Source organism: Caloenas nicobarica, chromosome 32 (assembly GCF_036013445.1).
Source record: "Caloenas nicobarica isolate bCalNic1 chromosome 32, bCalNic1.hap1, whole genome shotgun sequence".
Lineage (NCBI taxonomy): Eukaryota > Metazoa > Chordata > Aves > Columbiformes > Columbidae > Caloenas > Caloenas nicobarica.
In genome coordinates, this window is record NC_088276.1 from 1,088,168 (window position 1) to 1,102,608 (window position 14,441).

At 51.6% G+C, this 14,441-nt stretch overlaps 2 protein-coding genes across 2 annotated transcripts; one reads left to right on the forward strand and one right to left on the reverse strand.

The window, feature by feature from the left end:
• Positions 1-1,154: 1,154 nt before the first annotated feature.
• Positions 1,155-2,114, forward strand: LOC136000359 (olfactory receptor 14A16-like). Its single transcript, XM_065654133.1, has one exon. The coding sequence runs from the start codon at positions 1,155-1,157 to the stop codon at positions 2,112-2,114; it is 960 nt and encodes a 319-aa protein (XP_065510205.1).
• Positions 2,115-12,682: 10,568 nt separating this feature from the next.
• Positions 12,683-13,615, reverse strand: LOC136000288 (olfactory receptor 14J1-like). Its single transcript, XM_065654065.1, has one exon. The coding sequence runs from the start codon at positions 13,613-13,615 to the stop codon at positions 12,683-12,685; it is 933 nt and encodes a 310-aa protein (XP_065510137.1).
• Between the last annotated feature and the right edge of the window lie 826 nt (positions 13,616-14,441).

The window sequence follows — 14,441 nt, forward strand, 5'->3', positions numbered from 1 at the left end:
GCTCCTGTGCAGCCAGAGCTCCAGTTCCCTCTGCAGAGCACAGGGGCTGAGAGCAGCTGCCCGGCAATGCTGGTGTGTGGGAGGTGGCTGCACAGCTGGGGAAGGGTGACGCTGTCTGAGTGCCCGGCTGCCTCTGCCCTGTCCTCTCTCACACCCACCCTCACTGCATTTTCCTTCTTGCTCCACTGCTCTGGGTCACTGCTGTTGTGATCTGGTTCTTGCTGTCGGGCTCTCTGGGGATGGGAGTTTCAGCTGCAGAGTCACAGCCTGATCTTGTGGGTCCTTTCCTGCAGGTGTGTCCATGGGAACACGTGTCCCAGCTTTGCTCTGACCTGTGGGGCTGTGGGCAATGCAGTCTGTGGGGCAGGGGAATGAGCATTATCTGAATTCCCCACAGAGAAGTGCAGAGATGCTATGATGGAAGAAATGCAGTTCGGTTTGTGAAATGAGCTGCGTGTGTCTTGGGATAGAAGTGGGGTGCTGAGACCTGAGGAAAGGGTGGGACATGTCATGGTCTGAGGTGGGTCCCTCTGCTCTCAGCAGTGCCCAGTGGCTTTTCAGGGTAACATGGCAGTGTGATCAGCCTCCATCTCAGAAAGGGCAGCTGGAGCAAGACAGAGGGACAGACCAGCTGCCCTCACTCTGCACTGACCCACAGGTATCCTCTGGTCTCGCAGGACTCGCTCTGTTCTCCCTGAGTGCAGCAGAAATGCTGAGGGTTTCTGACACCCAACAACACTCTCCAGTGGAGTTGCAGGAAGCTGCAAAAAAACAAGCCTCTCAAACTGCCTTGTTCTGTCCTGGTTCATTATCACTAGGAGAGCAGATGCTGACAGTCCCTTCTGCACCAGGAACGGGTCCATCTGACACAGCTGAACCCCAGGACTGGACCCTGTTCCCCCATTCCCATGACCCCTGCTGCAGAGCAGGGCTGACTCCTGGGCAGCCAGCGGGCACAGGCCCTGCTCCTCACGGCACCTCCAGCCAGCACTACCTAGGGCTCAGCCACGGACCCGAAAGAAGGTCTGCAAAAGGACAAGGGGTGTGGAGCAGGGGAGAGTGTATGAGAAATGGCTTTGATTTTGCTTAGAGAAGTCTCCCCTAACTTATCACTGTCTTTTGCTGCTGTGACAGTGCCCCATGCTCATCAGCAAATGTCCAACAGCAGCTCCATCAGCCAGTTCCTCCTCCTGGCATTCTCAGACACACGGGAGCTGCAGCTCTTGCACTTCTGGCTCTTCCTGGGCATCTACCTGGCTGCCCTCCTGGGCAACGGCCTCATCATCACCACCATAGCCTGTGACCAGCACCTCCACACCCCCATGTACTTCTTCCTCCTCAACCTCGCTCTTCTTGACTTGTGCTCCATCTCCATGACTGTGCCCAAATCCATGGCCAACTCTCTGTGGGATACCAGGGCCATTTCTTATATGGGATGTGCTGCCCAGCTCTTTCTGTTTGTCTTTTTCATTGCAGCAGAATTTTATCTTCTCACCATCATGTCCTACGACCGCTACATTGCCATCTGCAAACCCCTGCACTACGGGACCCTCCTGGGCAGCAGAGCTTGTGTCCACATGGCAGCAGCTGCCTGGGCCACTGGGTTTCTCAATGCTCTGCTGCTCACGGCCAATACATTTTCACTGCCACTGTGCAAGGGCAATGCCCTGGACCAGTTCTTCTGTGAAATCCCCCAGATCCTCAAGCTCTCCTGCTCACAGTCCTACTTTAGGGAAGCTGGGCTCCTTGTGGTTAGTGTCTGTTTATCATTTGGGTGTTTTGTGCTCATTGTGCTGTCCTATATGCAGATCTTCAGGGCCGTGCTGAGGATCCCCTCTGAGCAGGGACAGCACAAAGCCTTTTCCACGTGCCTCCCTCACCTGGCCGTGGTCTCCCTGTTTGTCAGCACTGCCATGTTTGCCTACCTGAAGCCCCCCTCCATCTCCTCTCCTACCCTGGACCTTGTGGTGTCTGTTCTGTACTCAGTGGTGCCTCCAGCAGTGAACCCCCTCATCTACAGCATGAGGAACCAGGAGCTCAAGGAGTCCATTAGGAAAGTGATTTCATGGGCGTTTGTCAATAGTGATCAGCTTTCCATCACTGTCCAGAAATGATGTCTAACTGTATCCCAATGCAGGCCTGTACCCTGTTTTATCCCTTTTACTTTGTTAGCATTACCCATATTGTTATTTATGGTTATTATGTTGGTACATAACTGTTCATGTTTAGCTCACTATCCTGAATAATGAACCCATTATAAATAGTTTTAAAACACCTGAAACCTGTATGAATGTTTTTCTAACACTGTGTCAGAGCTTAGTCTCCCATAGCATCTCTGTGACAAAATGACATCTCGAGAGTGCTGTTCCTCAAGATTTGGTTGTTCTTCCAAAGCTGTTTTCAACAGGCCCAGGAATTTCCCTCAAAAGGGCCTGAGGAAAAAGCTTGTTGTCACCTTGGAAGCTGATTCACAACAGAGTTGTGATTTAAGACACAACCCTTGCTGTCTGTTGACAGTGGAGATGGGGAGTGGTCATGAGATACAGTCAGACTGGGCTGTCCCAGTGCATGATGGGGCAGAGGACAATCCTCCAGGAGAGGAATCAGGAGCTGCCCGGAGAGCCCGGGAGATACACACGGACCGGGTGTGCCTGAGGTGGGCAGTGACAGGACCCCGCAGAGTGAGACATGGCCCGAGGTGGAGTCATCAAAGGGAAAGCACTAAATGCAGGTATCTGCAGGGAAACAAAGATGGACACAGACAATCTGACACAGACCAACTCCAACAGGCAACAGCACCCTCACAGCCACCACACCAACAGCAGCACTTACACAACCATGAGCAACACAACTGACCCTGTCCTGTTGCCCCTCTCAGGCTGATCTGGTGTGAAGGTTGCACGAGTGGTCTGTACATCCCAGGTAGAACTTACTTGCAGTTTCACACACCCCTGTGGTCCCTCCAGCGTGGACCTGGGGTTTGGGTCAGCCCAGACTCAGAGATATTACCCACTTGGACATTCCAACCCTGGGGTTCTCCAGATCCTCGGGTCCTCCTCCTCCTTGCTAGCCTCACTTAGAATTGACCAAGAAGGTGTGTACGTGCCATCACACCCAAAGGCACACACAATAGTGAGCCCACTCACACAGCAAAGAGCCAGGAGCAGAGTTTAATTAGTTTTGTGGTTTAACCCTGAAAGACAGCTCAGCACCACATAGTCTGTCACTCACTGCTACACAGCAGGATGAGGCGGAGGATCGGAAACACAAAAGAAAACTCGTGGGTTGAGATTAAGACAGTTTTATAGGTAAAGCAAAATCTATGCATGTAATCAAAGAAACCTAAGGAATTCATTCACTGCATCATCGGCAGGAGGGTGTTCAGCCATCTTCAGAGAAGCTGGGCTCCATCACATGTAACTGTTACTTCGGAAGACAAACGCCATCACACCAAATGTCCTCCCCTCCCTTCTTCTCCCAGATTTTATTGTTGACCATGGTATTATATGTTGTGGAACACCCCTTTGGTCAGTTTGGTTCAGCTGTCCCAGCCATGTCCTCTCCCAATTTCTTGTGCACCCCCAGCCCCCATGCTGGTGGAGTTGGTGTGAGAAGCAGAAAAATCCTTGATACTGTTCAAGGACTGCTCAGCAATGACTGAAACATTGGGGTGGGACCAACACTGTTTCCATCACAGATGTAAAACTAACTCATACAAGTTGCTATGAAGATAAGTAACTCCATCCCAGCTGAAACCAGTATGATAAGCAGGAGAGATCACGGTGATCAGGCAGGGGATTTGGCCAGAACAGCACTGACCAGCCACCTCCCCACGGGCAGCTTGTTTCTTGAACCCCCCTCCTCCCCACTCTTCCACAGATGGCTATTTCCATGATCCAAATTTCTCTGCCCCGATCTCCTCACAATTCATAACCATCATCAGTTACTTTTTCCCCAATGGGCTCAGGTTTTCTCCATTTGCACTCAAATTTGATAGTTTGGATTCCATTGCCTTGGTCCTCTGGGACTTCGGTGACATCACTGGTGGCTCCTCCAGGCACTGATGGCCTTGCAAGACTTGACTGCCCAGACAGTGCCCAGTGCTCCCCTCTGTGCAGTCTAGCCAACCTGGTCACATCTGCAGCCACCTGTGAGGCCCAGCTGGGACACACGGAGCTGCCCATACAGCTGGTCCCTTCTCACATCCCTCAGCTTCTCATGCGTGTGCCACAGTTTCCCATGGCACGTACAGGTGGTTTCAGCCCAGGGCAGGGCCTCACCAGGGGCTCACTCATCTTTCTGCAGCCTTCCCGTCTGGTGTCCTTGATGACCTCATGATACCTGCCTACCTCTGGCCAATCACATTGCTGTCATGAGGTGACCTCACAAGTAATAATCCAGGCATGTTGGCTTTGCCTACATCTACCCCAGGTAACTGCAATAGAAGTGGCATCACAACCCACCTCCAGCCGTGTCATCTTCCCCTTCTCCTGCATCTCCCATCTCCCAAGCTTTCAGCACTGCTGGGGGTGTTTCCCAGCATCCAGGTGACATGACTAGGCCTGTCTCACCACGTGCCCAGGTGGGATGTTTCCAAAGATGTGACTTCAAAATCCACCTCCCTCCCATGATGCCTCACCTTGCATCATCCTCTTCTGGCACCAGGGGTCACCTCACAGCCAAACTCCCAGACACTGCTCCTTTACCTGCCTCTCCTCTTTCCTACCCAGCACTGTCGTTTCTGCTGGGCAGGCAGCAACGTGCTCCCCATGGGGACTGCAGAGCCCTGGTGGGACAGCTCGGTGGTGGGAGGGCAGCCATGGATGGGCAGGGCTCCTCAGGAAGGCAGGCGGGTGGATGAGGAGGTGGAGATGAGCTCTGTGCAGTGGGGAGCCTGGCGTGCACAGCCCTTGCCTTGGAGGAAGCTTCATGGTCACAGGTCCTGGATTACATGGCAAGTTGGACCATCTCTCGGTCTGCTGCGAGGGCAGCAGGGCTGGGCACAAGCAACCCAGGAGGTTCCTGCAGGGTGTGGAAGACAGCATTTTGAGACAAACACTGGACGAGCTGACTAGGGCTGGTGGATCTGACAGACAAGGTGGATCAGGCTGGGGATCTGAAGGATGAGGGCGGCCATGGCTGCAGTGACTGTGAGATGGTGGAGAAGCAGGACAACTGCAGAACAACAGTGCAGTCCTGCAGGAGAGCTGATTTCAGTTAGCTGAGGATCTCCTTGGGCTGTCCTGGAGAACAAAGGGGCTGTTAAACTCTCTTGGATCTTCAGAGATGACATCCTCAAAGCCCAGGAAGAAGCCAATCTGATGGACAGGGAGTCGAGCAGGGCCTGGCAAGAGGTCAGCATGGGTGCACAGCAACCCCCTGCCTTAGGAGACCAAACAGCAGAAGGACGTGCAGGGAGGCTGGAGGGGAACAGGCTGCCCAGGAGACAGACAGACAGACACCTGGCCTGGGGGTGCAGGGATGGAGCCAGCAAAGCCAACGCTGAGCAGTGGCTGAAGTGGCCATGCAAGGGGAGCGCACCCAGGAGGGCTTCTCCAAAGATATTGTCAGCACAAGGAAGGCAGCTGAGGGAACCCTGGTCCCAGTGGCCAGTGGGGCAGGGGACGGAGTGACAAAGAAAGTATCGAAACAGCAATTTTTCAGAAGAAAGATTCTTCCTTTGAGAGTGCTGGTAGGAAATGTGTTTTGCTGAGTAACTGGATGCACCTATGCATTTTACTATACATTTACCTCTACATAAATATTTATTTTTCCTTATACTCACATAGAAAGACAGATAACACAGATCTGTTGAGATCACTGTCAACATGACCATGTGTAAAAAGAACAGTTCAATTAACCTTTTTATCCTTCTTTCCTCCATCAGGCAAGAGTGGCCAACAGGTTCGAGCATGACTCACGCTGTGCCAAGAGTAAAAAGCGGCATTGACAGTCCAGGGCAGTGGATTTTTTGGTGCCTTTGACTCTGTGCAAGACACAAGGATTATCTTTCTTAATGCTGTAGGCTTTGGTAGGATAGAAATCTAGAGAACATTTTCTGAAAATGGATGGAAAAAGAAACCAAGTGAAAGATGTAGAGCCAGGAAATGTCTTCTTGCAACTTTAAGCATCAACCGTTGTTGGTGTTGTAATTCTCCTTTCTTTGTTTTGAATACTTTAAGCATCAGTGTTTTCCCATGAGATCAAAATGAGACTTTTCAGGATGTGCATTAAGAGCAAGAGGAGAACGTCAGATCTTCCACAAGATTTGCCTTCTCAGCACTCTCTCTGTTAGGCTGTGCATCTGAAGTACCATTTCCAGCAGCTGATCTGCACACAAGCACTTGTATTACTATCTGGATTTCCCTTCCCCTTACTCTTTGATCACTCAGACATTTGTCAACAATCCAGTTGCCACTTCCAGGTTCTAGGAGTTAAAAGCTTCCTTGTCTTTCAGTAGTCTGTCTAATTCTGTCTTTAGCCAACTCTTTTATTTTGTTTATTTTCTAATTTCCTTTCTGTCTAAATCATTTCTTGCATGCCTTGGAGACAGTGAACCTCATTGGTGGCAGTTTGTCCTTGGCATACAGTTGAGGAGTGTGCTTTCTTTTAATCATGAATCTTATCAGTTTTATTTTGTTTGTTCAAAAGTAAAGAAAAGTCCCTCTTTGTCTGTGTGCAGCCAGGTCTCCAAGGAGAGCAGGTGGGAGCTGGTGCAAAGGAGCTGGAACATCCAGCTGCAGACTGCAGTGGAGAAGTCTGGGGTAAGGAAAAGGGATGCAAGTTCCAGGTGGCCAATGAGAGAAATGATGGGGTTGGGAAGGTGAGGAGCAAGGTTGTCCACACGGTGTCAGAGCTCAACGGACAGCTTCTCCAGCCAGTCCAGACCTCCTTAGGAGAGACCCTGGGTCAATATCAGATAATGCTGCAATCACCTCTTCTCCACACTGAAACACAATAAACTATACCCTTTAACAAAAAAAAAAAACACGTCATTTTTGTTAGAATGTTTTTGAAATCACTCTCCGTAACTATAGTAGGAAACCTCTCTAATTAACTGTACAAGACTAGAAGGAAATTACAAGAAGAGACATGGTTTCTTAGAGCTTTCTTTAGTGTAATGAGCCCCATGGTGCATTTGGTGCTGAGTCCTTGAACCTCAGGTGCTGAGAGGAGATTCCACAAACCTTTCCAGAAGTCAAAGTCAGAAGAAAAAAGTACTAAGTCCCTTGAAGTGTTAATGAGTTCCACTGAGGGCAAGTACCAGCAAAGCCTCCCCAGGGGCTCGTTAGAGCAGAGAATTGGAGGCCATGATGGCAGATAAACAAAGGGTAATGTGCAGGCAGCTGAGGTGCTGAGAAAACCCTGGTTTTGTTGGACGAAGCAGAGAGGCCAAGGCCTGACCCCCAGCCCCTGGGAAGGCAGATGCTGTCCCTCACCCATTGCTCAGGGATCTTCCTGGGGCAGGGGAATGTGGGCTGTGTGATGCTGAGTGAAGGACAATGGTGTGACAGTTCCCAGCCTTACTGGGGTGTGCAAGGAGGCCATGAGGTGCCCCCAGTGCCTGAGGACAACATGGCTCCTCATAGGCCTTGGTGGCAGAGATGATTGCCATAGCCAAGGGGACAAAGACTTGGGTTCTCTTGGTGACATCCAGCCTTGCCAGTGCCCTTTGCCATCTCCACCACAGGTTGTCCTACACTGTCCCACAGCTGCTTCTGTTTCCCTGCAGGCTCTAGACACCCATCTCGCTTCCTCCCCTTGCTCTCGCCCTGGTATTTCCATACATTGACTGATGTGTCTCCACTCTCGTGCTCTGTTCCTTGAAACACAAGGAGGTGGACTGATCTCATGTTCCTTCTGGATGATTTCTCATATCGCAGCACCACCCTTTGAGTGACATTTCTTCCTCCTCATGTCCATTCCAAGCTGCGCTGTGTGGCAGTGTTTCTGCTGGAGAAAGGAGGATCCTGAAAACTACTGACCTGTCATCCTCTTACCTGTGCCTGGGAAGATCATGGAACAGATCCTCCTAGAAGCTCGGCTAAGGAACAAGGAATGGTGACTCAACCACTTCTGTCGGCAGCCTGTTCCACTGCTTCACAACCTTTTCCATGAAGAAATGTCTCCTGATATCAATTCTGAACCTTCCCTGGCACAAGCTGAGGCCATTTCCTCTCATCCTATCACTTGCTACTCAGGAGAACAACAACACCCTCCATGCTACAGCCTCTTTTCAGATAGTTGTAGAGAGTGAAAAGGTCTCCCCTCAGTCTCCTTTTCTCCAGGCTAAACACCCTCAGGTCCCTCAGCTGCTCCTCAGAAGACTTGTGCTCCAGACCCTCAACAGCCTTGTCCCCTCCTCTGCACTCACTCCAGCACCTCAAGGTCTTTCTTACAGTGAGGAACCCAAAACTGAACTGAGGATTCAAGTTGTGGCTTCACCAGCGCCGAGTAAAGGGGATGATCACTGCCCCGGTTCTGCCCACTGCACTATTCTTGATGCACACCAGGAGGCCATTGGCCTTTTTGGCCACCTGGGCACACGCTGGCTCATGTTCAACTGCTGTCGATCAACACCCCCAGGTCTTTTTTCCAAAAAGCAGCTTTCCAGCCACTCTTCCCCAAGCCTGTGTTGTTGCTGGGGGTTGTTGTGACCCAAGTACCTGACCCAGCACTTGGCCTTGTTGAACCTCAGACAACTGGCCTCAGTCAGCCAAGATCCCTCTGTATGGCCTTCCTACTCTCCAGCAGATCAACACTCCCACCCAATTCAGTGTCGTCTGCAAACTTACTAAGGGTGCACTCGATCCCCTCATCCAGATCATTGATAAAGAGATTAAACAGAACTGGCTCTAATACTGAGCCCTGGGGACACCACTTGTGACCGGCCACCAACTGGATTTGGCTCCATTCACCACAACTCTTTGGGCCCGGCCCTCCAGCCAGTTCTTTATCCATCTCAGATATACCATCCAGGCCTTGAGCTGCAGCTTCTCCAGGAGATGCTGTGGGATATGATATCAAAGGCTTTACTGAAGTCTAAGTGCACAGCATCCACAGCCTGTGTGGTGGATTCACTCCCCCATGACAGACTTTCCCTCATCTGCTAAGCCGGTCACCTTGTCATAGAAGGAGATCAGGTTGGTCAAGCAGGACCTGCCTTTCATAAAGCCGTGCTGATTGGGCCTGATTGCTCGTCTCATATGTGTGACCTCCCAGTCCCTTTCCCAGCCCTGTTCCTGCTGTTGGCCTATCCCCTGCAGGGGCACAAGTGACTCACAGTCCCCTCCACAGCCATTGGCTTCCTACTGGACTATGAGTTCCTGAGACACAGCTGAGCACATGACATCGTACCCAGCCATCGCCCTCCTTGTGCTCCAGTGTGTGAGCAGGTAAAACTAAGCTGGTTTCATCAAATCTATCTAATAGATTTCCTATGAAGGGCCTGAGTGGAGAAACGTTCCTCAGAGGAGCTGCTGTATTTACACGGGGGCATTTTATATCTCTGCTTCTGCCTCTTTCTTTTCTTCTTCCTCTTCCTGTGTCTATTCTGATGTGAAAGAGCTCTCCAAGGAAAAGATTCATGGAATCCTACAATAACACAGGTTGGAAGAGACTCCTGAACACCATCTCTGTCCCACTGTCCTTTATGGCACCCTAAGGAATAGCTGATAGCATTTGTGCTCCCTTGGGTTCATCTCATCACATGCACACAGTGGACATGCACATGATGTGTATGTTTAGAACTCATCTATGCAAGGAAAACATGGACTTTTGACCTAGTATTCCACAGAATCATAGAATGTCCTGAGTTGGAAGGGACCCACAAGGATCAAGTCCAACTCCTGTCCGTGCACAGGACACCCCACGTTGTCCAGTCTCTTCTTGAACACTGTCAGGTTGGGGCCGTGACACCTCCCTGGGGAGCCTGTTCCAGTGTCCAGCACCTCTGGGTGAAGAACCTTTTCCTCATGTCCAACTGAACCTCCCCTGGCACATCGTCCTGCCGTTCCCTCGGGTTCTGTCACTGGTCACCAGAGAGAAGAGATCAGTACCTACCCTTCCTTCTCCCCTTGTGAGGAAGCTGTAGCCACCGTGAGGTCTCCTTTTAGTCTTTTCTTCACCTCTGATGCTCAGAAACCCCTTGGTTTGCTCTCTGAAGCAGAAAGGAGAAGCCATGACCTCCAGGCAATGGGAAGGAGGATCCTGTCCCTCACACACGGCTCAGGGCTCTTCCTGGGACCGTGGGACGTGGGTGTGCAAGGCCGAGGGAAGGACAACACTGGTACAGCAACTTCCACCTTCTCCATGGGGCTGCAAGGAGGCAACGAGGCCCCAGTGCCATGAGGACAACATGTCTTCTCCTGGGCCTCAGTGGCAGAGACAACTGCCATGGCCAAGGGGACAGAGACCTGGGTTCTGTTGGTCCCTTCCAGCCTCACCAGTGCCCTTTGCCATCTCCATCACAGGCTGTTCTACACGGTCCTACACCTGCCCCTCTTTCCCTGCAGGCTGCAGACATCCATCTCGCTTCCTCTCCGTGTTCAAATTTGTCAAATATATTTCTTAGTAACAACGTGAAGTGAAAAGCACTCCTCACTGGAACTGCTGTATTTATGTTAACACGTTCTATATCTCCTCTTCTGTCTTTTTTTTTTTTTTATGATTCTTCTACCTATTCTCTCTCCAGAAACATCTCCAAGTCAAAAATTATTTCAAATCACAGAATACCTCAGGTTTGAAGAGAGCCCTTGTCTCACTCATCTTGTCTCACTCTCCTGCTCAGGGCAGGGTGAACCAGGGGAGGTTGCTCAAGGCACCCACCCAAGTTTACATCATCCTCAAAGGCACTGAAAGCGCACTCTGTTACATCATAGAAGGGGAGAATAAAGACGTTCAACAGTGTTGGCCCGAGTGCTGGTCACTGAGAGATGACACTGGTAACTGGCTGCACGGAGGACTTTGTACCACTGATGATATTTGGGCTTGATGGTTCAGCCGACTTCCCAAACAGCATCCACTTCTTGAGCCCCATCAGCACCACTCTGCCCAGAAGGAGACTATGTCTGAGGCCTTGCAAATGCCCTGTACACAACATGGCTTTCTTTCCACTGTCCATTTGTGTTCAGCAATCTTTTCCTTGTCCATCGCATTCCTGGAAATGGCTGCAGGAGGACGTGTCCCATCCCCTTCCCAGGAAGGGAGATAGGGTGGCTGGCTTGCAATTCTCCGAGTTCCTGTTTGTGCTCTTCTTGAAGATGGGTTTGAGGTCTGCATTTTCTAAGGACCCCAGAACCATTCTGGTTTCTGTGGCACATTTGAGAGCACAATATGGAATCACGGGCAAGGGTGACATAGCAGACTGGAGCACTTGCAATGAGTCTGTCCAAGGCAGCTGAGATGAATCTCACTGGACCACTGGGGTTTGTTCCTGGAGCCACACACAGAAATGTCAGGGTTCTGTGAGGTGTTCACATCTGAGCTGGCTTCATGGAATCCTTCTGCACCCAGGGATGTTCAGAGACAGAGTCTCTCCATTTTACACACAGAGGCAGGAGTCACAGTGTCTCTCTGACCTCCTGTTGCCACTCCAAAGGGTCGAGAGACACCTCAGCCCTGTGGTGTGTCACCCTGCTCTGCACTCATCTGAGATGTCCCACATCATGAGGAATGGACACGGGAACCTCAATTCAAGGAAGAACATCCCAGTGCTGCATGCAGGTGACTTCCCGTGGAGTGTTCCTCCCACCATGAAGTGACCTCAAGACCTTTTTTGTGCCACAGGCCTTCATGGAACCCGAAGGAATAGTTCATGGTGTTTGTGCTCACTCGTGTTCATGTCACCTCATGTACATTATGTGCATGCTCACATCTCATCTGTACAATACAAACTCGGACTGCTGAACTACTCATTCAGTGTCCCTCCGTGGAGGGAAGAACAACCTCTACGAGATGGGGAGAAAGGCCAGTGCTGGAAATGGTGGTTGTGAGGGGCCAGTTCATGACGATGCGCTGGGGCAGCTTCCATGGGGTGTCCAGTGCACAGGGGCACAGCCCAGACCCTGCTCTGCTGGTCCTGCAGGTCTCTGGCAGGAGGCCTGGCTGTGAGAGGACACTGCTGTGTGCCCAGGGCCTGCCCATAGGAGATCACCTTTCTTTCTGCAAAGGCTGTTGTGAGGCCAGCTCTGTCACAGCAGTGCCCATTGCCTGTCCCTGCCTGCACTCACAGGACTGACACACAGCAGGACGGTGACCAAGCTGCCAGAGCACTCAGGCCTTGCACCAACACAAGGGATGAGAAGGAGAGTGTGGGAGTGGAACGAGAACAGCTCTGGAAGGCCAAGCGCTGGTGCTCCCTGGCAGTGCTGCCAGGCTGGACTCTTCTCCCCTTCTCCCATGCACACAGGAACTGTCCCTGCAGCTCCAAAAGGCCTTGCAGGAAGAATATATATTGAAAAACAAGTCACTACAGGACCCTTTATTTTGTTTAAATACACACAGATCATGGCTCCTCATTTACACAGCCAGTGGTTATAAAAGAAAAGCAGAAAGTAATTTAGAAAGGGGATGACAATGTTATCACAATAAAAAAAACATCAATAGCAACAGAAAACAGAGATGAGAGGCTGGGCCTCTAAGTAGTTACATTAAAACTGCTATGTAGAATGAGATGGACAGTTTATTGCTTCGGAAAACACTTAGATACGAGTTTCCACAGGGCATCCTTGAACTCCTGGTTCCTCATGCTGTAGATGAGAGGGTTCATTGCTGGAGGCACCACCGAGTACAGAACAGACACCACCAGGTCCAGGGAAGGAGAGGAGATGGAGGGGGGCTTCAGGTAGGCAAACATGGCAGTGCTGAGGAACAGGGAGACCACGGCCAGGTGAGGGAGGCACGTGGAAAAGGCTTTGTGCCGTCCCTGCTCAGAGGGGATCCTCAGCACGGCCCTGAAGATCTGCACATAGGACACCACGATGAACACAAAACACCCAAATCCTAAACAGGCACTAACCACAAGGAGCCCAGCTTCCCTGAAGTAGGACTGTGAGCAGGAGAGCTTGAGGATCTGGGGGATTTCACAGAAGAACTGGTCCAGGGCATTGCCCTTGCAGAGTAGCAGTGAAAATGTATTGGCCGTGAGCAGCAGAGCACTGAGAAACCCACTGGCCCAGGCAGCTGCTGCCATGTGGACACAAGTTCTGCTGCCCAGGAGGGTCCCGTAGTGCAGGGGTTTGCAGATGGCAACGTAGCGGTCGTAGGACATGATGGTGAGAAGAGAATACTCTGCACCTAACAAGAAAGCTAAAAAGAAGACCTGGGCAGCACATCCCGCATAGGAAATGACCCTGGTATCCCACAGAGAGTTGGCCATGGATTTGGGGACAGTGATGGAGATGGACCCCAGGTCAAGGAGGGAGAGGTTGAGGAGGAAGAAGTACATGGGGGCGTGGAGGTGCTGGTCACAGGCTATGGTGGTGATTATGAGGCCGTTGCCCAGGAGGGCAGCCAGGTAGATGCCCAGGAAGAGCCAGAAGTGCAAGAGCTGCAGCTCCCGTGTGTCTGTGAACGCCAGGAGGAGGAACTGGGTGATGGAGCTGCTGTTGGACATCTACAGCCTCTGGGCATAGGGCACTGACTCAAAAAGAAAAGACAGTGACAAGTTACAGGAGACTTCTCTGAGCGAAATCCAAGCCATTTCTCACACACCCTCCCCTGCTCCACACCCCTTGTCCTTTTCCAGACCTTCCTTCGGGTCCGTGGCTGAGCCCTGGGTGGTGCTGACTGGAGGTGCCGTGAGGAGCAGGGCCTGTGCCCGCTGGCTGCCCAGGAGTCAGCCCTGCTCTGCAGCAGGGGTCATGGGAACGGGGGAACAGGGTCCAGTCCTGGGGTTCAGCTGTGTCAGATGGACCCGTTCCCGGTGCAGAAGGGACTGTCAGCATCTGCTCTCCTAGTGATAATGAACCAGGATGGAACAAGGCAGTTTGAGAAGCTTGTTTTTTTGCAGCTTCCTGCAACTCCCCTGGAGAGTGTTGTTGGGTGTCAGAAACCCTCAGCATTTCTGCTACACTCAGGGAGAACAGAGCGAGTCCTGCGAGACCAGAGGATGCCTGTGGGTCAGTGCAGAGTGAGGGCAGCTGGTCTGTCCCTCTGTCTTGCTCCAGCTGCCCTTTCTGAGATGGAGGCTGATCACACCGCCATGTTACCCTGAAAAGCCACTGGGCACTGCTGAGAGCAGAGGGACCCACCTCAGACCATGACATGTCCCACCCTTTCCTCAGGTCTCAGCACCCCACTTCTATCCCAAGACACACACAGCTCATTTCACAAACCGAACTGCATTTCTTCCATCATAGCATCTCTGCACTTCTCTGTGGGGAATTCAGATAATGCTCATTCCCCTGCCCCACAGACTGCATTGCCCACAGCCCCACAGG